The following is a 24,242-nucleotide window of genomic DNA, read 5'->3' on the forward strand; positions in this document are numbered from 1 at the left end:
GCAAACTCCCCTTTGTCACCTGGAAAGTACTCATGGGGAGGGGGGAAAGGAGGAACCAGCCAGGTGACAAGATACTCAGGTTACCTCCACAACTAGTTGTGATGTAGTTGTGATGTAGTCTTAGGGGTGTAGTTTGGGGGATTAGTAACTAATAAAAGTTGGGGTCTTCTTTTGTTCTGGACTTCCATTTTGCTTCATCTTGTTGCGGGTGGAAGTCCTGTCACAACAGTATCCAATGAAGGCCAAGCCTACAGGCTGCTGTTTTGCTCCAAGTTATCCTGGTTGGTGTCTTTGTTTTGTCCAAGGGAGCCCTCAGATTTCTCCATTAACACTGAGACCCTACCTGCCCGCAGACTGTCTCGCCACAGTGGTACATGCTCTGGTTCTCTCCCGCTTGGACTATTGCAATGTGCTCTACATGGGGCTACCTTTGATGGTGACCCGGGAACTGCAACTAATCCAGAATGCGGCAGCTAGACTGGTGACTTGGGAGTGGACGGTGAGACCGCGTAACACCACTCCTGAAAGACCTACATTGGCTCCCAGTTCGTTTCCGGGCACAATTCAAAGCGCTGGTGCTGACCTTTAAAGCCCTAAATCAGGGGTCAGCAAACTTCTTCAGCAGGGGGCCGTTCCACTGTCCCTCAGACCTTGTGGGGGGGCTGGACTGTAATTTTTTGGGGGAAATGAACAAATTCCTATGCCCCACAAATAACCCAGAGATGCATTTTAAATAACAGGACACATTCTACTCATGTAAAAACACGCTGATTCCCAGACCGTCCACGGGCTGGATTTAAAAGGCGATTGGGCCGGATCTGACCCCTGGGCCTTAGTTTGCTTACCCATGCCCTAAACGGCCTCGGCCGCGTATAGCTGAAGGAGCATCTCCACCTCCATCTTTCTGCCTGGACACTGAGGTCCAGCACCGAGGTCCTTCTGGCGGTTCTCTTACTGCGAGAAGCCAAGTTACAGGGAACCAGGCAGAGGGCCTTCTCAGTAGTGGCACCCGCCCTGTGGAACACCCTCCCATCAGATGTCAAAGAAATAAAGAGCCATCTCACTTTTAGAAGACATCTGAAGGCAGCCCTGTTAAGGAAGTTTTTCATGTTTGAAGTTTTATTCTGTTTTTAATGCTCTGTTGAAAGCGGCCCAGAGTGGCTGGGGAAACCCAGCCAGATGGGTGGGGTATAAATAATAAATTATTATAATTTCATTATTATTATTATTCGTGCATTGCAATATGTCCTTTGGTGTCCCTGCCAACTGCACGATCCTATGATTTCATAAATAAAACCATCTACCACTTGAAACTTGTGCCCACCCATGCTGATACACTAAGTGCTGTGAGAAGCAGCTTGACTCCTAGCTGCTTCACATCCAGCTGCACTCCCTCTTTCTAGGCAGTTGGCAACTCTGGTGTGCTTCTGCCAAATGTACCCTGCAAAAGAAGAGCTCCAAGGATCTCTGGCATAGCTGTCAAGTGTCCCTTATTTGAAGGGACAGTCCCTTATTCCAGCGCCATGTCCCGCTGCTGTCCCTTATTGATAAATGTCCCTTAAATGATGTCCCTTAAATTTCAAAGGAAGCAGCTCCTCTTCCTCCCTCCCTGCCAGCCAGGGAGGAGGGAGGCTCCAATTGTGTTGCTTGGCTGTGTTGCTCACCCAATAAGAAGTTCTTAAACGACTGGGGGGTGGAGCTTGCATGCCTTGTGTGTGGCTAGTTAATGCAAGCTGAGGAGGTTTTTGAATGCTGGAGGCCATTTTGTTGCACGTGCTGCTGCAAACTTTGCAGTGCAAAGCCAGGCCGGGGAGCCATCTTAAGTTGAGGCTGCATAGGCCTTGTGGTGCATGTGGTTCAGATTCTATTCAGTTGAACCTCTGGTTACAAAGTTGGTTGGACAGTGTTCTCGAAGCTACCAGCATGAGTTTGACCAGACTGCAGGAGGACAGGAAGACTGGAGTGCCTGGAACAGGTGAGGCTGCAGGTCCCTTATTTTGGCTGCTGGTCCCTTATTTTCAAGGCTGCTGGTCCCTTATTTTCAAATCTGTAAGTTGACAGCTATGATCTCTGGGATCCTCTCAATAAAGGAACAAAGTGCCACATGACAAGCAGCACAATGTCTGTGGGCTTTACATTCACCTCCCATGCACCATTAGCTTCCACTGCGCATGCATGAGCACACAAATGCAACCACCTCCGCACTGTATGTAGAGCCATGCACATGCAGCAAGAGCACAATGACCAGGAGAGCCCTGCTGGGTCAGATCAAGGATCCAGCTGGCTCAGCATCAGATTCCAGAACGTGACCAACCAAAAGATGCTTCTAGGTACCTTGGGAGCAGAAAAGTCCATTTACGTATGCGACCACGGCTGCACGGATGTTATTGGCCCAGAGATGGTAAGAAGAAAAAGTTCCTACCAGAGAAGAATGGCAGATGAAGTGGCAGATGGACTATGCTGAAATGGCTGAAATGACAGGAAGCATCAGAAATCAGGAAGACCAAAATTTTAATAAGGAATGGGGAAAATTTATAACATATCTTAGACCACTGTGAACACTTAAAATCATTAGGATTGGAATATCACTTATAGTTTAAGGGTGAATTCTGGACACAATGGAGATGTAAAAGATTTTAATCATCATAAAAGATGTGAGAGGAAATTATTTATAACGGGGGGTGGAAGTCCAAGAGATTCCTTGGAATCTTGTTTTTATGATTTTTAATCTTGTTTTTATGATTTGATAAAGCTCTGTAAAATTTTAATTTGAAAATTTAATTTGAAAAACCAATTTTAATTTTTTTGAAAAAAGAAACAAACAGGGATGCACAGGTACATCTCTCCCTGATTCAAGAGGTGCGCCATCTCCAAACAGATTCAGAACGGCTCCATTTGATTCCCCACCCCAAAACTTGTGCATTCTCCATTTCTGGTCAACAGCCAAGAGGGTAACCTTTTAAGACTTCCTAGGAAGGTGTTTTTCATCTGTAGACAGTTTCCAAGATTAAGTGTCCACGGTTCTTATTTTTAACGAGATAAGTTCTCTAATTACTTCTCCACCCACAGCAGGAATGTCTCCACAACACAAAGGCTGCGCACTGACCCCTCGCGCCCTCCGGAGGTACCAATTAGAAACGGAGAGAAATGAATTATTTTTCCTTACAGCAGTAATCACAATGTGCCATACAGCAAACTTGCTTTGTGTGACTAATAACATTGCCATAAGTCTTAGTTGATACAGGTGTCAACTGTTATTCTTTCAGAACAGGAAAAAGCAAGGAGTATTTATTTATTTGTGTTTACATGCCACATTGTCCTCCAAGGAGCTCACAGCAGCATACAGTTCTCCCCCCCTGCTCATTTAATCTCCACAATCCTGTGAGGTTGGTTGGGCTGGCAGGCAGTGACTGGCCCAAGGTCACCACCTAGAGTTTCATGGCTAAGAAGGATTCGAACCTTGGTTTCCCAGCTCCTAGTCCAGTGCTCCAATCCCGACACAACACTGGCTTTTTAGAGCATAAAATTGTAATTCTTTGTTCTTGCTGTGCCTTTTTGTAACTGCCCAATCGTGCCAGGAGCCTCCATAAACAGAGCAGGCTCCTCGCTTCAAAACTCATTTGTTGTTTTATTTAGAGACATTTACAGCACACCTTTCACCATGCAGTCCCAGGACCTGTTGAATAAAAGCTCAATACAATCCAACTTTGTAATATGCTCTACCCCTCAAAGAGGCCTGTCTTAGAAGGTACATTGATCTACCTCTAAAACGTATAGTAACAGATTTCAACACCAGGCGTTTGTGGAAGGAGGTTTTAGACATCTGGGAGTCAAGTCAGTGATTTCAAAACAGAAGAACGTTGAATTGGGCTCAGAAGCATGCTGGCAACCAGTGCAGGTTTAAGGACCCAGTCAATAGTGCCCATCCGCACCCTGGCTTTCACATCCTGTATCAATTGCAGCTTCCAGTCTCCAAGGGCAGCCTGGTGAAGAGTGCATGACAATATAAAAGCTGCACCTAAGAACTGAGCTAAGTGCATGACCCCACATGACCCTTTTCGCCGCACTTGCCCTCTTTATGTGAGTACTGTAATGCCTGAAGAAGGCTAATACGTAAGAATGTCTGGGGTTGAGCTGCTATGGCTTCTTTCTCATGCCCCTTAATAACAACAAATTAAAACAGGCACAAGGGTACAATCTAAAAATAAGTTCTGTCAGCAAGTCTAATCTAAGGTTACCAGATTTTTTTCCAATGAATCTGGGGACACTTTTCAACTTCAATGGATTTTGTATGGGGACTGATTTGTAAATCTGGGGATTGTCCCCAGGAGACGGGGACATCTGAAAACCTTAGTCTAATCCCTGCTTCTCACTGAAGAAAACAGTAGAACATCATCATCAAGGGAGGTGTTCACAACCACCACCACCTCTAGCCAAGCTTCCTCTGGCTGCTTTTAGGAGCCAGGATGGTCAACACATGGATGGCCACAAAACTCCAAGCAACTGGTCCACAACAGACTGAGTAATCTGAAAGCCAGCCATCAAAATAGGACAAGCAGTTGGAGAGGACATTCCTATCCATGTTCACACTGTACTGTAATATTTACCCATCTTTAGATTTACTTGAAGCCCCTGTCAAACTAGGGGCCTGTCAAACTAGTTTTACAGGTCTCTAAAGCATTTCAGGCAGTACCTGGGTAGAGCCTAAACTGGATGCCAGAATCATTCTCAGCATTTTAAAAGTGTGTTTATTGCGGGCCCAGGTATTTATTGGTCACTCTTCCCCACTTCCCTGTCACAGATTCTTTAAATTCTGGTGATGTCAGTTGATAATATAAACTTACGTTTCAGTGGAGATGCAATCAGGCAACTTTCTGGGAAAATATGTGATTGTTAAATTATAGACTATAGTATTTAGATACCTTACATGTGTTAGGTAAAGGTAAAGGTACCCCTGCCCATACGGGCCAGTCTTGACAGACTCTAGGGTTGTGCGCCCATCTCACTCAAGAGGCCGGGGGCCAGCGCTGTCCAGAGACACTTCCGGGTCACGTGGCCAGCGTGACATCACTGCTCTGGTGAGCCAGAGCCGCACACGGAAACGCCGTTTACCTTCCCGCTAGTAAGCGGTCCCTATTTATCTACTTGCACCCGGAGGTGCTTTCGAACTGCTAGGTTGGCAGGCGCTGGGACCGAACAACGGGAGCGCACCCCGCCGCGGGGATTCGAACCGCCGACCTTTCGATCGGCAAGCCCTAGGCGCTGAGGCTTTTTACCCACAGCGCCACCCGTGTCCCGTCTCTTACATGTATTATTGGTTATATTAAAGATCAGCTTCAAAACTGTTAAGCAAGGAGTAAGGAGTAAGGGAAGGAAAACAGCCTCCCCTTCAGATCAGTTTTGGATGATCGTAACCAGCAGATATTGGGGCAAAACAAGAGAGGAGCATTTCCTTCATGCCCACCTTGTATGTTTCCCAGAGGACATCTGGCTGGCCAGCAAGACAGAAGGATGCATTAGATGGGTCTTTCGATTGTATCTAGCAAGGCAAGTCTTATCTGTTGACATACTTCCCCTTCAAGTAATTCACATGAAGCTCAAAGGTTTAACATGAACAGCACAAATAGGATTTCTAAGAGCCCCAAAGGCATTTCCAATAGGCATACATATCCTAGGCAGAGCCTATCAAATCAGAAAAGGTACAAGTAGCTAGAGTATCATCAACTCAACATCATCAAGTAGCTAGAGTATCATCGAGACATTTAAATAAGATAAAAAAAAAGTTTCACCACTGAGCCCTCTAAATTGGAAAGAAAATTATTAAATAATAAAACTAAGATAATTTCAAATATGTACCGACTCCTCCTTAACTGTGAAGTCAAGGAGGAGGAGGTGAAGGGAGTGATGATTGAATGGGCGCAGGACATCGGACATACCATTCCGATGAGTGAGTGGGAAACTCTTTGGAAAACAAATATGAATTTTATAGCATGCTGTACCATCAAAGAAAACCTAATGGAGATGCAGTTTAGATATATTACTTCATCAAAGCTTTCGAAGATGTACAAAAATGTCTCTAACATATGCTGGTGGTGCGGGGAAAGTGAAGGAAATATGTATCATACCTGTATGTGGTGGACGTGCAGGAAAATTAAAAGAGTTTTTGAATCTCATTTATGGTGAGATGAAAAATATCTTTAAATTAACATTCTTTTAAAAATCCAGAAGCTTTCCTGCTTGGAATTCTAGGTAGAGATATACTGAAAAATGTAAAATAAATTTTCTTATATGCAATGGCCGCCGCCCGAATGTTAATTGCAATGAACTGGAAAGGGGAAAAGGTTCCAACCCTATTGGAATGGCAGAATAAATTACTAGAATACGCAGAAATGGCACAACTGACTAACAGGCTGAGAGGTAATACAAAACAATTATTTATTCAAAAATGGGATATGTTTAGGAGATATTTACAAAAACAGAATAGCGGTATGGCATCTATGACAGCATTTGAATGCCCCCTATGTAAATTAACTACAAATAAATAAGGAAAAGTGGTACGATATCTTGTAAGAAAGTATTAGAAAATATAGAAAGATTAAGGTAATAATTGTAAGCACATTTGATATTAGAAATGTTAAATACATTGGGAGATGATGGGAAGTCAATCATACTTTTCTAAGAATGTAGAGTGAAAGAGACTGTATAAGATGGAATTAATTTATATTATATTTGTAAATTTATACAAGATTACTTATACAAGATTGTCTTTTTTTGTTCATTTAAGATTGTTTTTGTTATCTATGAATTTCAATAAAGTATGGGTTTAATAGAGAGAGAGAAGGTACAAGTAGCAGCAACATGCATGGATACCCAAGTTCTAATTCAGAGCTGTTAAACCCATTGCACAGCAGCAAATCTGAGTTTGACACACCCACCCCTATCTAGTAACTGACTACCTAATTTTACTGGGGCAAGGGGGTAAGGAGCTGCAAAGACATTTTATTATTAATTAAATTTATACAGTCCTTCAAAGATCACAAGGCAATTCAAAACAATAAATAAAAAGACCGTAACAACCCTAACACATTTAAAAGGTCGTAGTTTAATCAACCAAAGAACTAATGTGAGAGTAATGTTTTTGCCTGGCGCCTAAAGATGTGTAATGAAGGCACCAGGCAAGCCTCCCAAGGGAAAGCATTCCACAAATAGAGAGCCACCACAAAAAAGGCCTGTTATCGTGTTGCCACCCTCCAGACCACTTGCTGAGGAGGCACGTGACGAAGGGCCTCAGATGATCGCAGGATCCTGGTTGCTTCATATGGGGAAATAAGGTCTTTGAGAGTAAATCTAGTTCTTCGCACAGCACCATATCCAGTGCTATTTTTCTAGAAAAAGAGGTGCCAGAACTCACCATGAACGACTCCCTTGTTCTCTTATAATGGCAATGGCGCCCACCTGAGAGGCGCCGGAACTGAGTTCCTGCGAGTTACAGCTGGAAAAAAGCCCTGATCATGTATCAATTACAACCTAGTGCAGCACAGAAAAGCTGAATATAGAGCTATAAAGGGGTGGAGACAGATTGGAAGAAATGGGGGGTGGGGAGAGCCATCACAAACGCTTGAGAATCCGTCTCCTCCAATGAAGTATTTTAAGTGGGACTCAAATTCCTCTAAAGGAAAAAGCATAGTGCTTTTCCTACATGAACTGAAATCTGAAAAATTACAGGGGAACATTAAAATGTGCAGTCCCAGCCTTCTGATGCAGGACAATCCAGCAAGAAAGGCATCAGCAAGATTGTGCACTTCAGAAGGTAGTAATGTATTTTCGTTGCAAGAGGAAGTTGAATAGTTCTTACAACACTATAAGAAACAATTATGGGAGCCAACTTCAACATCTGATAGCTGGCAGGCAATTTCATTGTATTCTTTTCCGTGCATGCTAAATACGGTACATTCTTATTTAGATAAGCCTACCCAAACGTTTAGAAAGTTTTAATAAGTTTTAATTTGTTTTAGTCTAGTCTATTGTAGGGACACGGGTGGCGCTGTGGGTAAAAGCCTCAGCGCCTAGGGCTTCCTGATCGAAAGGTTGGCGGTTCGAATCCCCACGGCGGGGTGTGCTCCCGTTGCTCGGTCCCAGCGCCTGCCAACCTAGCAGTTTGAAAGCACCTCCGGGTGCGAGTAGATAAATAGGGACCACTTAATGGCGGGAAGGTAAACGGCGTTTCCGTGTGCTGCGCTGGCTCGCCAGATGCAGCTTTGTCACGCTGGCCACGTGACCCGGAAGTGTCTGCGGACAGCGCTGGCCCCCGGCCTCTTGAGTGAGATGGGCGCACAACCCTAGAGTCTGGCAAGACTGGCCCGTACGGGCAGGGGTACCTTTACCTTTTGAGTCTATTGTGGTTTTAGGACACGGGTGGCACTGTGGGTTCAAACACTGAGCCTAGGACTTGCCGATCAGAAGGTTCGAATCCCCGTGACAGGGTGAGCTCCCGTTGCTCAGTCCCTGCTCCTGCCAACCTAGCAGTTCGAAAGCACGTCAAAGTGCAAGTAGATAAACAGGTACTGCTCCGGCGGGAAGCTAAACAGCGTTTCCGTACGCTGCTCTGGTTCGCCAGAAGCGGCTTAGTCATGCTGACCACATGACTTGGAAGTTGTATGCCGGCTCCCTCGGCCAATAAAGCGAGATGAGCGCCGCAACCCCAGAGTTGGTTACGACTGGACCTAATGGTCAGGGGTCCCTTTACCTTTATTGTGGTTTTAACTTTCTATATGTTTTAAATTATGGTTGTATTTATTTATTTTTTAGTGATAATCATATTGTTTTATCTTTTTTGTAAACGCTTTGAAGGCTTTTCCTGCAATCAAACAGTATATAAAACAGTATATTTCTTCGCCGCCTCTTTTGCATCTGCAGAAAACAGCAGCAGGAGCCTTTTTCAGGTGGTTCACAATTTAGCGGAACCACCTGCGACATCGGGGCCCAGTACGGGCCACATGATCTCCTGCAATGATTTTGCAAAGTTTTTTGCAGATAAAATCGCTCAGATTCGGGAAGTAGACTCCACCGTGGGAGCAGGGCCAGGGCGGGAGAGTGCTAGAGTCCTGTCTAGTCAAGTTGTGTGGGATCAATTCCAATCTGTTACCTCCGAGGATGTGGACAGGCTGCTTGGACGAGTGAAGCCAACCACCTGTCTCCTGGATCCTTGCCCATCCTGGCTTATAAAAGCTACCCGGGAAGGACTGGGCGATGGGCTTCTTGGGGTGGTGAATGCTTCCCTCCGTGAGGGAGCCTTCCCAGACCCGCTGAAAGAGGCGGTTATTAAACCGCTTCTTAAAAAACGATATTTAGATGCGGCCACGATGGCCAATTATCGCCCAGTCTCAAATCTTCCATTCTTGGGCAAGGTGATTGAGCGAGTGGTTGCTGAACAACTCCAGGCACGCCTGGAAGAAGCGGACCATTTGGATCCCTTCCAGTCGGGATTCAGGCCTCATCATGGGACTGAAACTGCCTTGGTCGCACTGGTTGATGATCTCCGGCGGGCTAGGGACAAAGGTGAGAGCTGTTTCCTAGTTCTGCTGGATCTCTCAGCGGCGTTTGATACCATCGACCATAACATCCTTCTGGACCGTCTTCAGGGGCTGGGAGCTGGAGGCACTGTCATACAGTGGTTTCGCTCCTTCCTCCTGGGCCGTGTTCAGAAAGTGGTGGTGCGGGATGAGTGTTCAGACCCCTGGGCTCTCACTTGTGGGGTGCCTCAGGGTTCTGTCCTCTCCCCCATGCTTTTCAACATTTACATGCAGCCACTGGGAGATATCATCAGGAGGTTTGGGCTGGGTGTTCATCAGTATGTGGATGATACCCAGCTCTACCTCTCTTTTAAATCAGAACCAGTGAAGGCGGTGAAGGTCCTGTGTGAGTGTCTGGAAGCGATTGGAGGATGGATGGCGGCTAACAGATTGAGGTTGAATCCTGACAAGACAGAAGTACTGTTTTTGGGGGACAGGAGGCGAGCAGGTGTGGATTCCCTGGTCCTGAATGGGGTAACTGTGCCCCTGAAGGACCAGGTGCGCAGCTTGGGAGTCATTTTAGACTCACAGCTGTCCATGGAGGCACAGGTCAAATCTGTATCCAGGGCAGCTGTTTACCAGCTCCATCTGGTATGTAGGCTGAGACCCTATCTGCCTGCAGACTGTCTCGCCAGAGTGGTACATGCTCTGGTTATCTCCCGCTTGGACTACTGCAATGCGCTCTACGTGGGGCTACCTTTGAAGGTGACCCGGAAACTACAACTAATCCAGAATGCGGCAGCTAGACTGGTGACTGGGAGTGGCCGCCGAGACCATATAACACCGGTCTTGAAAGACCTACATTGGCTGCCAGTACGTTTCCGAGCACAATTCAAAGTGTTGGTGCCGACCTTTAAAGCCCTAAACGACCTTGGTCCAGTATATCTGAAGGAGCGTCTCCTCCCCAATCGTTCTGCCTGGACACTGAGGTCCAGCTCCGAGGGCCTTCTGGCGGTTCCCTCACTGCGAGAGGCCAAGTTACAGGGAATAAGGCAGAGGGCCTTCTTGGTAGTGGCGCCCGCCCTGTGGAACGCCCTCCCATCAGATGTCAAAGCGATAAACATCTACCTGACATTCAGAAGACATCTGAAGGCAGCCCTGTTCAGGGAAGTTTTTAATATGTGACATTTTAGTGTATCTTTCATCTTTGTTGGAAGCTGCCCAGAGTGGCTGGGGAAACTCAGCCAGATGGGTGTGGTACAAATAATAAATTATTATTATTATGATGTCCAACAGATAGATCGTGATCTACAGGTAGATCACTGGACGCCTGCAGCAGATCACTGGTAGATCATTGGCTTCCCCCAAAGAAGCTGAACTGTGGCACCCCTAAAAAAAAAAGCTCAACAATTTTCCTCCCCCCTAAAACCCCAACATCTTTGACCTGAACCCCCAGGTTTTAATTCTGCCAGTTTTTAACTCTGTGAGTAGATCGCAGTCTCTTGGGAGTTGGCCACCCCTGGTATATAAAATTTAAAAAACACACACATTTCTCATGGAAAGTGCAACAAAATCAGCTCTTTCTGGAAAAAGCAATCAAGGCATAAGCCACTTCTTTCATTGATACAAACCTTTTTCTTTATTTTTCACAGCTTCATCAAGTAGAGCTGGCAAAAAGTAATTCACAACTCAATCAAGCTGCAAGTCACTAAAAATACAGTGAGAATAAAATAACAGACCAAAGGGAGGATGCCTTTGTTTTGCAAATACTACTGACTAAGTTATAAAAGTCTGAAGTATGCATACTTTTACAAAAAGTGCACTACAAGTCACAGTCTGCCACAAGCAGACATAATTTGTTACAAAACAAACTCAAGAGCAAAAGATGCAGAATAATAAAAAAAAAGTATTTGAACTGTTAACATTTATTGCCTTAAATATAAAAAAATATTTAAAAATGCATTTCTGGGTCATCATTTCCACATAAGAATATCTATTTAAAATTCCTTCCCATCAGTTGTCTAACAACTTGGAAACGGCTTGTTTCCTCTGTTCTGCAGTCATGTGTTCACAGGCTTCTAAGACATTTGCCACAATTAAAGTCTGTTGAATTGTTTTGGCTTTCACCCAAATTCTCCCATTCATTCCTAAAACCAGTTCAAATGGATAAAGTTGTCCCAAATCTTGGATTATTTCACACTCCGGAGCTAAGAGTCTGCAATCAAAATAAAATGTGAAGGGAAGAAAAATCAATATATGGCTCTGGTAAACTGTTCATACTTCTAACGATTAAGACCTCAATTCTTACAAAGCTACATTTTTTTTCTTTAGGACCTACCCAAATCAGAGCAGGTGTTGGGATGCTTTTTTAAAAAAAGGATTTTGCTGAAAAAGTAACCTGCAATTTCACAGGCCCACTGATTTTGGGACTTGGGAGATGCCCATTATCAGGTTATATCTCACTAAGATGAGGTGGTATAAAACATTTTCATGGGACTGTCACTCTTTAGATTTCTGGTCAAGAGGGCTAGGGGCAGAGTGAGAAACTGCATGACTGACTGATAAATTAACATACTATTTGTGCAACAAAAACATGCCAGGGAGAAAAGTTCTTCCTTGGCTTTCTTCCCAAACATTTTAGTTTTGTATATGCAAAGAATCTTCAAGAAAAACATAACCTCTCACATCTAAAGCACTAAAGTCCTGGAAGAGTTTGTGTCAGTTACCCTGATATAAGTCTGTATTGATTAGTAGTCTTCAGTTACTACATCCTTTTTTTTAGTTACGTCAATTTTGGCATGCAATTAAAATGCCGAAGTGATATTAATCCTAGTTCACATATAACAGTTGCACTGCCAAGCATGTAATTTGCTTTTGCAATCTAAGCTAGAACTTCCAAGCTCAAAATACTTGGTTAGAAATCTGTCACACTTACTTTCTTATTAGGCCTAATGACACCTTGAATAAGAAACCATCTTGTCCAATGATTCCCATTCCATTTGCTCGGCCACTGCTGTCAATACAGACCATCTCAGGTTCCATATCTTTATTGGCAACAATGAACTGTCCATAAATAAGGTCTCCCACCTAAGGAAAAAAATATACATAAATAGATGAAATGGTTCTGAATGTGTAACTCTTATGAAAGGTATCGTGTCCAACTTTAATACATTTATATCCAATTAGCTTCATCACGCAAGAATGTTTCTATATTCATCTGAAATGTGGGAGGGTATGTTACATTACAAATGAAGGGTTTTATTAAGAAATCATTTTGCCTGGGATGTAGTTGCTTGCTGCTCTCATTAAACAGGGCAACAAAAGTCTGTGAGTTGTAGTGTTGGCACATCGGTCAACTGACATAAAATACTGTCAAACAACAAAAGACATCCGAGCTTAAGTGTCAATAGTCCAGCACTAAAAGGAAGATGCAACATCAGACTCTTAACTGTCCAACACTGATTTTAAAAGGAACCCAAACAGGCAAAGCCTGTTCCTATTATTATTGGCTATCTAAGCATGACAATGAGTAATTTGTTACCACATGCATATTCCAAAGATCAGGAGCTCTTGTCATAAATTGACAGATGGAGGAGCAACATGCAAAGGAATTTAAACTCTTTGCTCATGGTGTACGTGATCTCCTTCAACATGTTCACACAAGAGATGTACTGATAAAACATTGTGACTAAAGGAGAGGTATTGACTCAATATTACCATTGTGAATAATTAGCACAAGCTTAACAACTTAATCCTGTCTGTTGCAGTAAATCACACTGAACTCAACGAGGCTCTCACGAAATTGTGTTTAGAATGTAGCTTTAGAGAATCAATGCTGTCAGTCATGTTCAGACTCCTTACCTGCACGTTTGGCCTGTTTCTTTTGGTTGCACCTTCAAATGCCAAGTAGGATAGAGATGCTTGCTCACTTCCCCCAACATCCACTTTGAATATGTCCCCAGCTTTGGTGGTCACTATGCCAATCACATGGTCTCCCTTGACTGGAACATACTAGTCATGAAAAGAATTTGGGAGCAAGGGAGGAAAGTAATTTTAAATATGCAGATTGCTTTAGCCTTCAAAACAAGCAAGAATGTCAATATTACACAGTATGCTCCTCAAACACAATCCATCATCACAATCCACTTAGCGTAGCATCAGAATGGGCAAAGTGGACACACTGTTCTCTGCAGGAGCCCGTATGTTTGTGCTAAACTATGGTTTATCTTGGTGCAGCATGTGATCCAAACCATTCTGCCCATATATACACACATACAAAATTTGGGCATAAGACCTTACAGGGTTGTCATTAGGTGTATGGAGATGAAGTATAGGGTATTCTTAAAAGGTTCATACTACACTTCATCCAATTTCACTCTGCATCCTGGTAGAGTACAGTTAATCGCTAAAATCGTGTTTATTATACATAGTGACTAACATAATAATGAAATAAAAACACAGCAAAATGCTTGGTTTCCAACTCTCTTGGGCTACTCTGACATGAATCAAAGGACACTGTAGCCAAAGTGGGTTCTTACGGGAAACCGCTTCCAGAAAGTGCTTAATATCTGTTCTAGCTGAAAAGGTGTTCAAATAAAATATTCTCCAAGTTGCGGGGTATCAAGATTATACAGATCTCCTACCAGAGGCGTTACTGGATGAGGTTAACATTTTTAATATAAATAAAAAATAAAAAAAATAAAGCAAGCAGCGCTGTACAAAACAACAGCACCTTCTTTTTTTTGTAAACTGCTTTGACTGTTATTGCAGTTTTACAATTCTTATGAAACAAACAAATAACGCGGTTGTTATGAAACCAGTCCTCCTCCCCACCTTCCTTAATAATAATTGGGAATGTATTTATTTGGCATACCGTCCTTCACCCGTAGATCTCAGGGCGGTTCAAGACATTAATGACTGTCTGGAATCCTGTCTGCAGTGCGAATGGATGAGGCACTGTTTTTAATTAAATTTTTTAAAACCTAAAAATTCCAGTACTATACAAAACACCCTTTTTTTTTGTAACCCAGTCTGTTGTTGTTGCTTTAAAAAAGAGAACCATTCTACAGAATAAATAAATGAAGACGTGGCCAGAAAAAGCTCGCCTCCCTCCCTCCTCCCTGTGAAATAACGGCGCGGAATCCCCGCAAACCGCCACCCTGCCACGCATGCGCCGTTTCCCAGTCCGCCACTTCCGTTGCCCCGCCCCGCCTTACCCGCCTCTGCTGAGAGTCCACCCAATAGGTTCCCCCGGAGCCACTTCCGCCGCCGCGGTAGCGCAGCAGCCCGCACTTGGCGACAAGCAGCCCCTCCCCGCCGCGCCTCAGACCGGGCCCGCAAACCAGCCGCCCTTTCTGAGGGCCTCCGGTGGCCAAGCACAGCCTCTCGCTGTCCGCCTCGGCGTGGCCCGGCAGGAACAGGGCGTCCCCCGGCAGCACCACCTGCCCTACAAGCTCCTCAGCCGAGCGCGCCATGACGCCACAAAACAGCCCGCTCGCTGCGCATGCGGGGGGGCAAGGGCCTTCTCGCGCATGCGCAGGCGATTCCCTCCGCCCCCCCCCTCTGCCCTTCATCTTTTGCCAGGATCGCCGATGGACTCCTGCCACTATAGAGATAGAATGGGCTAGAGAGGCACTCGCTTCCTGGCATCCTTTCCCACGGGATCATAGAATTTTAGAGTTGGAAGAGACCCCTGCTGGTCATCCAGTCGAACCCCCTGCAATGCAGGAATCTCAACTAAAGCATTCATGGCAGGTTGTCACCGAATCGTAGAGTTGGAAGGGACCCCGAAGATCATCTACAGAATTGAGCTACTGTATCTCATTTGTTGATTAGGAACGGCCCCCCTAGGGTCATCTAGTCCAACCCCGCTGCAATACAGGAATTTCAACGGAAGCATCAAGGGCAGATGGTCGTTTTGCAGTGTAGGAGGAGTGAGAGTGCCATGTGACTGCATGCATGCATGCAAAAGGAACAAAACGGGGGTGGTATTTATGTGTGGGATGTCTGTTAAGCACAACGGTTGCCAATTGCTATCAGGCCCCTTCAAGGTGTTGCTGTTAGCATGCAAAGCCCTTAACAACTTGGGATCAGTTTAGCTGCGAGTTCGTTGTACGCTCACTCAACCGCTTCAGTCTGCAGAACTGGCACTGCTACAGGTGGTACCACATAATACCTGTTCTGCACTGGTAAGAAATCCATCTTCTAATATGGCAGAACCTATGCTATGGAACTCACTGCCTGCTGACACCAGGCAGGCACTTCCACTGTACCCTTTTGGGCACCTACTAAAAACGTTTTGTTTAGACAAGCATCCCCTGTATGTAAAATATTGATGTGTGTTTTAATCTAGTTTTAATTTATCACTGATCTTGTCTCAGATATTTTAATTACCTCTGTAAATATTCCTTTCTAGCTTCAACTTTCTAATTCAACAGTGAATGAGATAAAATACCACAATGATTCATCTCGTGGTTTCCAAAGCTATGGCGACACCATCTGGTAGTTAGTGGAGACACAAAGATATGTGACAACCGCCATATGAGTTTTTAAGAATTACAGTAGCTGAGTAAGTCGTATCATGCACATCTCATGAGTAACAAAGTCGTGAAAAAGGGTCATGAAAACTGACAAATCTAGACCTAAAGTTTATTTGCAAGACTTTTTCCCTAATATGAAAATGTCAAAGTTAAAAGAACTATTGCAGTTTAGTTCTACTGAAATCAGCAACTGTAGTAGAAACACCATTATCATCCACCCCAGAACACAGCAAGTTAGAGAAAGCGAATAATCTAAACCAACTCAGAAGCTGCTGCTTTCATTTTTTGGTCACAGTCCTATGCACAACATCTTGTTAGAAAGTCCTGCTGAACTCAGTGGGACTTAATTCTGAGTAAACATGGTTAGGATTGCACTGTTACTCCAAATTCAGCTCTTGACTGGATTTGGATTCCTCATCTGGAGTGGCTTCTTCATCTTCCGTGCCATCTTCTGTTTCTGTATCATGTTCATTCTGATTTACCTCATCATGTTCCAACCGGCTTTCACCTCCGTCATCCATCGTCTCCTGCGGAATCCGATTAAAATCTTCATCCATGGTTATCTCTGTCAAGCCTTCCTGGAGAGTTGTGCTGGTATTCTCCTCACCTGGTGTCTCACCCAATTCAGCCTTTATAACACTGATGTAACCTTGATCCAATTTGTCTTCTAAGGTTTCTTTCTTTGACTCAGCAGTAGTTTCAAGTTCTTCTGGAATCCTCACATTCTTCTCTTCTGTTCTCTTCTGTTAATACAAATCAACATCATATACATGAGCACAGGGAAATACACCACCATGAAAATTCTCCCTTTGAAATCAGTTATCTAGAGGTGTTCATTTATCATTTATACCCCGCCCATCTGGCTGGGTTAACCTAGCTACTCTGGGCGGCTTCCAAGAAAATATTAAAAATACAATTTATTATTTTGTAACAAAAATATTTAATAAATAATAAAATGTTAATAATAACTCAACCTCAGCCACGGTAGTCTTTGGCCATAAGGATCTTCACTGAGTCCTCAAGCCAGCGTGGCATATGCTGGACTGTTTGGGCAAGGAAGAATGCCCTCCCAGAGAGGCAGTACATTTTTACAACCCAATAAAGAATACTCCCTTATAAATAAAGTAAGAAAACAACGTTCTTATCTAGTGAACCTTCTGTTCTTATGAATACAGGCATTCCACCAACCCACTGACTCAAATGTTCACTTCCTCTCTCCTTATATTGGTTGTTCTCCCGCTGATGATTGATTTCACACTTATAGTTTCCATTTGTTTTTGTTTTTCCTGTTTCAGTGTTGTTGCATTTCTGCGTATGTTACAGATGTTTCCATTTTTAAGTTAAGTTGGAGAGTGATAGGTAGCTACTCCCACTTTACAGGAAGTGGCCTTTCAACCTTGCCTTTCAAACCCGCGGGGTTGGACCTAACCCAAAATGGAACAGCCTATCTGCAAAAACAAAAGTACACTAGATGAGAGCTTTGGTTATTTTTCCCTCCTGAACTGTACCTCTTCAGACTGCAGTTAGTAAGACTGCATGTTTGAATGTCTCTAATGAAATTACCCTCTTTGCACGTCAAAGACTACAACATTGGGGAGAATATTCATTTTTTCTATGTGCAGGGTGCTTGGTATATACAGTGGTAAACTCCCCTTTAGGGAAGCAGCAGCATCATGAGGTCACAATGGCCAGCATCTCTCCTTCAAGAGGGAAACATCATCATGAGGTCACAAGGGCCAGCCACCCTCCTTCCGGGAGGCAGCATCATCATGATGTCACAATGGCCAGCCTCTCTCCTTTAGGGAGGCAGCATCATCATGATGTCACAGTGGCCAGCCTCTCTCCTTTAGGGAGGCAGCATCATCATGATGTCACAATGGCCAGCCTCTCTCCTTTAGGGAGGCAGCATCATCATGATGTCACAATGGCCAGCCTCTCTCCTTCAGGGAGGCAAGATAATCATGAGGTCACAGTGGCTTTTTTCTCTCCCTTAAAGGTAAAGGCAAAGGGACCCCTGACCATTAGGTCCAATCGTGATCGACTCTGGGGTTGTGGCGCTCATCTCGCTTTATTGGCCGAGGGAGCCAGTGTACAGCTTCCGGGTCATATGGCCAACATGACTAAGCCGTTTCTGGTGAACCAGAGCAGCACACGGAAACGCTGTTTACCTTCTCGCCGGAGCAGTACCTATTTATCTACTTGCACTTTGACGTCCTTTCAAACTGCTAGGTTGGCCGGAGCAGGGACCGAGCAACAGGAGCTCACCCCGTCACGGGGATTCGAACCGCCGACCTTCTGATCAGCAAGTCCTAGGCTCAGTGGTTTAGACTTTAGACCACAGCGCCACCCGTGTCCCTTAGGGAGGCATAATCATCATGAGGTCACAGTGGCCAGCCTCCCTCCTTCCGGGAGAGAACATCATCATGAGGTCACAATGGCTAGCCTCCCTCCTTTAGGGAGGCAACATCATCATGAGGTCACAGTGGCCAGCCACCCTCCTTCTGGGAGGCAGCATCATCATGAGGTCACAGTGGCCAGCCACCCTCCTTCTGGGAGGCAGCATCATCATGAGGTCACAGTGGCCAGCCACCCTCCTTCTGGGAGGCAGCATCATCATGAGGTCACAATGGCTAGCCTCTCTCCTGCAGGGATGCAACATCATCATGAGGTCACAATGGCCAGCCTCTCTCCTTCAAGGAGGCAGCATCATCATGATGTCACAGTGGCTTTTTTCTTTCCTTCAGGGTGAAGTAGAGAGGCGAGTGGTGTATAATTGGGGATGAGACTTTAATCTCATGACCTATATCCTCATCCAAAGCTAATGTTATTCATTATAATATTATAAGCTTTTAGGATCTTGACACACCAATTAATTCCCTCTCTCTTTCAATTTATTTTATTCATCTGATTCCATGCATTGACTAGAGACTTAGATTTTAGACTCATACAATCTGCTCAGCTTCTTCCCTTTGTCCTAAGGTTCCCAGATGGAAGTGAGAAATGTCCATAAAAAATAATGGAGAAATTGAGGATTTCATTAGAGCTATAACTGGTCAGTCACAGACACCTGACTCTAAGCAATAGAGATAGGAAATACAGAGGAGCTCCTGTCTTAAGTGTCCATTGAGAATCCAGAAATTCATTCACCAAACAATTAGTTACTCTGTTTTCTTATCTTGGTGCCCACATTTTTGGAAGGTCACAGTTCGTGGAAGGTCATAGAGCAGTTTTATTTAAAAAGAAAGCTTTACACACTTTTATACTTCTTGATACCTGGGTATATAGAAACTACTCCCTTATTTTTTGGTGGCCTCATTTTACTCTCAGACTGAAAACCTCAACCACCGAATTTCATTATTAAAAGGGAATTCTGAGACAATAAACCCACATACATGTTGTTACTCACTTCATTTATATGATTTTTGTCAGTTTCTTCAATCCTCTGCAGAATTGGTACTCCATCCTTCCCAGATAACTCCACAATTGTCTTCTTGGATTGCTGCTCTTTAATGATCTTTGTAAAATAAAAACGTGATTTAGCTAACTAAAACAAATGGTTGATGGTGTCTCAGCCACTCATCATTTAAAGCCCAATAGCCATTCACTACAATGGTATTACTGGCTTATTTTGGGCCCTCTGCTGTCATTACAGATCATCTCACCTATTCATATGGTAAACTTAATATTGCTTAGGAAAGGGTTTCAGACCTGCTGCTGTTTTTCAAATTTCTTGGCAACCAGGAGCTCTTCCGCTTTCAGCTTTTCTATCCTCTTCGCTTCTGCAAGGGCTTCTTCATGCTCACGTTCCAGCTCGGCCCTCTCTACCCTTCTCTAAAAAAAGCACAAAGTATTGGGGAAATGCGCAAAGGATTAATGGAAACCCTGTCTCCTTGATGCTAGCTTTCTTAAGCGTTTGCTTTTAAATTAAGAAGAGATACATTACCTTTTCTTCTTCATTTAATCTGTTCTTGTAGTTGTAAATAAAGTGTGCCAGGAAATCGATTGGGTCCACAGGCCGACGGTCCGCCGCTTCTGCAAGTCCCTCAGCCAAACATCTTCCGATGCGTTCCTTGAGGTATTTGACATCCATCCCCATCTTGTGCCAAGCTCTGCATGGATATGGTACATTGGATGAACTCTTGCCAGATCACATCCCTTCCTTCCAAGTTAATAAAATCAATGTTCCGGAAATAATTCCCAAGATCCTACACTCTAATCAGGTTTCTTTACCTTCCGCCTTTGCCAACGTCCTCCCTGCACTTTCATACATCTCAGCTGTATTTTCAAAGCATACTTTGCTTTCTGCAGCGAATGAAAACATTTTTTATTATTTATTAAATTTGTAATATATATGGGTATAGATAGTTAGTAGGGACGCGGGTAGCGCTGTGGGTTAAACCACAGAGCCTAGGACTTGCCGATCAGAAGGTCGGCAGTTTGAATCCCCGTGACGGGGTGAGCTCCCGTTGCTCAGTCCCTGCTCCTGCCAACCTAGCAGTTCGAAAGCACCTCAAAGTGCAAGTAGATAAATAGGTACTACTCCGGCAGGAAGGTAAATGGCGTTTCCGTGCGCTGCTCAGGTTCGCCAGAAGCGGCTTAGTCATGCTGGCCACGTGACCTGGAAGCTGTACGCCGGCTCCCTCGGCCAATAAAGCGAGATGAGCGTCGCAACCCCAGAGTCGGCCATGACTGGACCTAATGGTCAGGGGTCCCTTTACCTTTATAGATAGTTACCGGAGCTAAACCAGTTGGATCATTTACATACACCATTAGGCACAAGCAACTGCCCTGCCGATGCACCTCTGCATGCACAGGAGGGATGCCAGAAGGGGCCTCCCACAAATCCAATGGGAGATAAATACAGTGGTACCTCCGGTTAAGTACTTAATTCGTTCCGGAGGTACGTTCTTAACCTGAAACTGTTTTTAACCTGTGGTACCACTTTAGCTAATGGGGCCTCCTGCTGCCGCCGCACCGCTACCGCACGATTTCTGCTCTCATCCTGAAGCAAAGATCTTAACCCGAGGTACTATTTCTGGGTTGGCGAAGTCTGTAACCTGAAGCGTCTGTAACCCGAGGTACCACTGTATATGCAAACGGAGCAGGAAAAAGAGAAAAGACCAGTTACTTAATATTTGCATAGCACAATGATCGCATCATCTTGGCGATCCTGACAGCCCTTCACAGGAACTATGGCTACACTCATTTGGTGGAGCATGCGACTCTTAATCTCAGGGCTGTGGGTTCGAGCCCCAACTTGGGCAAAAGATTCCTGCATTGCAGGGGGTTGGATTAGATGACCCTCGGGGCCCCTTCCAACTCCATGATTGAGTCTGTGATTCTATTAACACCCCTGATCATTCCTTTTCCAAAGACTCGGTAAGAAACAGCGATTGCTAGCCGGTGGGTGCCCCAAAGATTGGGGCACGCCGAACAAAGCCTTACCTTTTATGGGACCAAAGTGAGCAGAAGTTTTAAAACTTTGCAAGGAAGCCTTTTGCAACCCAGTCAATTAAATAAACCCTTTATATTAAAAGTCTACTTAAAAATTAATTCAGAAAAAAAGAAAAAAAATGTGTCCCAGATACAGAATTTTTAAATTTTTTAGGTAGCTTTATAAATGACATTTATACTACTACCCCCTCCAAAGTAAATAAATAAATCTGCACCGTACCACTAGCCAGCCAAGCGCCCCCTGCGAATCCGCTTAAGTTTCGCCGGTCTGCACTCTGCCTTATGGGGCCCGATCGCGGGGGTTCGGGTTCTCCGTCGCCTAGCAACCGGGACGCCTTACTCGGCACAGCCCCGCCCACGAGGCGGCGCAGTACGTCCACAAGCGTCTCGGCTGCGCGCGCACGTGCTGCTGCCGCCGCCTCATTGGCTTAATCGCTGCACGCCTACTGTTTGCGTCTCCCGGCATCACAAGAGATAGGAAAGGGAAGTTAAAAAGAAGAGAAGCCCGGCTGCTGTCGTCTTCAGGGTCCCGTTACGTCTCCCTGCCTGCAGCAGAGAGATAGGAAAGGAGAGAGAGACAGAGAATCCCTTTGCTCTCGTCGGGGTATCCTGTTTTGTGTATTATTACCGTGGAAACAGAAAAGCACACTAGCTGGTTGTACATGAGATGGACATAGGAGGAGATAGCAGAGCCCAATTCTCCAAGATTGGAAGGCGCTGCTGTGCAAGAAGAGTTTGAGCTTGAACCCAACTGCGCAACACGATTCTTGAAATGGTTAATTTTTTAACAACATTTTTGCTTCTTGAAAGTATTTACGACCCGCTCTCCATTCAAAAGTGCCAGGGTGGAAATGTACACAGTGTAAATTTGACATTTTTTATTAAAAAAAACCACAGCCAAAAACTTAAAACAAAATATAGACTTCAGTTACAAATAAAACCAGCACCAGCAGCAGAAATTCAAATGTGCAATACATCTTACCCATTCCCAGATGCCTGGGTTGTAAGCCAGAAGGCATTGTCCGTGTACTATTTCAGTCTATAGCTTTTATGTATTGTTGTTGTTAGTCGTTTAGTCATGTCCGACTCTTCGTGACCCCATGGACCAGAGCACGCCAGGCACTCCTGTCTTCCACTGCCTCCCGCAGTTTGGTCAGACTCATGTTTGTAGCTTCAATAACACTGTCCAACATCTCGTCCTCTGTCGTCCCCTTCTTCTTGTGCCCTCAATCTTTCCCAACATCAGGGTCTTTTCCAGGGAGTCTTCTCTTCTCATGAGGTTTTTATGTATTAGAATCATAGAATTGTAGAGTCGGAAGGGACCCTGAGGATCGTCTAGTCCAACCCCCTGCTATGCAGGAGCTGTGCCATACAAGGATTGAACCTGCAACCTCAGCGTTATCAGCACCACACTCTAACCAGCTGAGTTACACATTGAGAACCTGGATTGAAAAGTAACTAACAGCTAAATCACTCAGTAACCATGCAAACACGGGTGGCGCTGTCGGTTAAACCACAGAGCCTAGGACTTGCTGACTTGTTCGAATCCCCGAGACGGGGTGAGCCAGTGGCGTAGCTTGGGGGGTGCAGGGGGGCCAGCCGCACCGGGCGCAACATCTGGGGTTAGGGCAAATCCACAGGTTAGGAGGCGCAAATCCACGGGTTAGGGGGCGCAAATCCACGGGTTAGGGGGAGCAAATTACTTGCCTTGCCCCGGGTGCTGACAACCCACGCTACGCCACTGGGGTGAGCTCCTGTGCTCAGTCCCTGCTCCTGCCAACCTAGCAGTTGAAACGCACGTCAAAGTGCAAGTAGATAAATAGGTACCGCTTCAGTGGGAAGATAAACAGCGTTTCCGTGCGCTGCTCTGGTTTGCCAGAAGCGGCTTAGTCATGCTGGCCACATGACCCGGAAGCTGTACGCCGGCTCCCTCAGCCAATAAAGCGAGATGAGTGCCGCAACCCCAGAGTCGGCCACAACTGGACCTAATGGTCAGGGGTCCCTTTACCTTTACCTTTAACCATGCATAGGATTGGGCTGTAACGTTTGAGGCAGGGACATTTAATGCAAAATAATGATTAAAAGCATTTGGCCCAGCTTCACTTGCGAGTAATCACTATTCTAGGATTTCTAAAGAAGAGTGCAGTACAAAAGCCTGCACAAGCTTGCATGAGAAAGAAATGTGGTGGTAGAACACTCCCCACAGATTGTTGTGGAAGTCCACCAGCTATTTCTGAACATCTGTATTTGTGAACACTTGGTGTGCCCAACAGAAGTTGTATCACTTCTGTATGTGTCCCCTTCCTTCTTTGGTGTTGTTGCATGTCACTCCAATCTTCAAGCGGTGCAAGAATCCAGGTGTTCCCCCGAGGTTCAAGTTTCCTTTTGGAATGAGGCACAGCGGAGACTATGGTGTCTTTATGATATATGGGTTATTCACACTGAGCCTACAATCCCAGCCTCATCACCCTAAAAGGGACCTTTTTTCTCCCATAACTGCAGCCTTGGATTCAAACAGACATCAAACAGTGCTCTCTGACACTTTCTCCACCTTGCTGCCTTACTTCTAGGTCCTATCACTGCTCTGAAACTTTCTACTCTAAACCCTGGCTTTATCTGTTGGGGGAAGGACCCCCACCCACCTGCTGTCTTGCACCAAACCCCTTAATCCCCCTTAATGGCTTGTCACACAGGCTATCACCCTCACTAGGAGGCTAGCTTGGCTATTCCATGAATT

At 44.9% G+C, this 24,242-nt stretch overlaps 2 protein-coding genes across 5 annotated transcripts; both read right to left on the reverse strand.

Moving 5' to 3' along the window:
• Positions 1–11,124: 11,124 nt before the first annotated feature.
• On the reverse strand, positions 11,125–15,022 carry EXOSC3 (exosome component 3). The gene is made up of 4 exons (XM_028729221.2): positions 14,729–15,022; positions 13,374–13,523; positions 12,448–12,599; positions 11,125–11,727 (listed from the first exon to the last, which is right to left on the reverse strand). The coding sequence occupies exons 1-4, from the start codon at positions 14,984–14,986 to the stop codon at positions 11,526–11,528; spliced, it is 762 nt and encodes a 253-aa protein (XP_028585054.1). The 5' UTR covers positions 14,987–15,022; the 3' UTR covers positions 11,125–11,525.
• Positions 15,023–16,146: 1,124 nt separating this feature from the next.
• On the reverse strand, positions 16,147–21,947 carry LOC114597107 (uncharacterized). 4 transcript variants are annotated; one of them, XM_028729217.2, is made up of 6 exons: positions 21,726–21,947; positions 20,282–20,353; positions 19,995–20,160; positions 19,760–19,882; positions 19,458–19,565; positions 16,147–16,794 (listed from the first exon to the last, which is right to left on the reverse strand). In XM_028729217.2, the coding sequence occupies exons 3-6, from the start codon at positions 20,145–20,147 to the stop codon at positions 16,429–16,431; spliced, it is 750 nt and encodes a 249-aa protein (XP_028585050.2). In that variant the 5' UTR covers positions 20,148–20,160; positions 20,282–20,353; positions 21,726–21,947; the 3' UTR covers positions 16,147–16,428. The 4 variants fall into 4 exon arrangements, with proteins under 4 accessions (XP_028585050.2, XP_028585052.2, XP_028585051.2 ...); XM_028729219.2 differs by lacking the exon at positions 21,726–21,947 and adding an exon at positions 21,497–21,709; XM_028729218.2 differs by lacking the exon at positions 20,282–20,353.
• Between the last annotated feature and the right edge of the window lie 2,295 nt (positions 21,948–24,242).

Source organism: Podarcis muralis, chromosome 6, assembly GCF_964188315.1.
Source record: "Podarcis muralis chromosome 6, rPodMur119.hap1.1, whole genome shotgun sequence".
NCBI lineage: Eukaryota > Metazoa > Chordata > Lepidosauria > Squamata > Lacertidae > Podarcis > Podarcis muralis.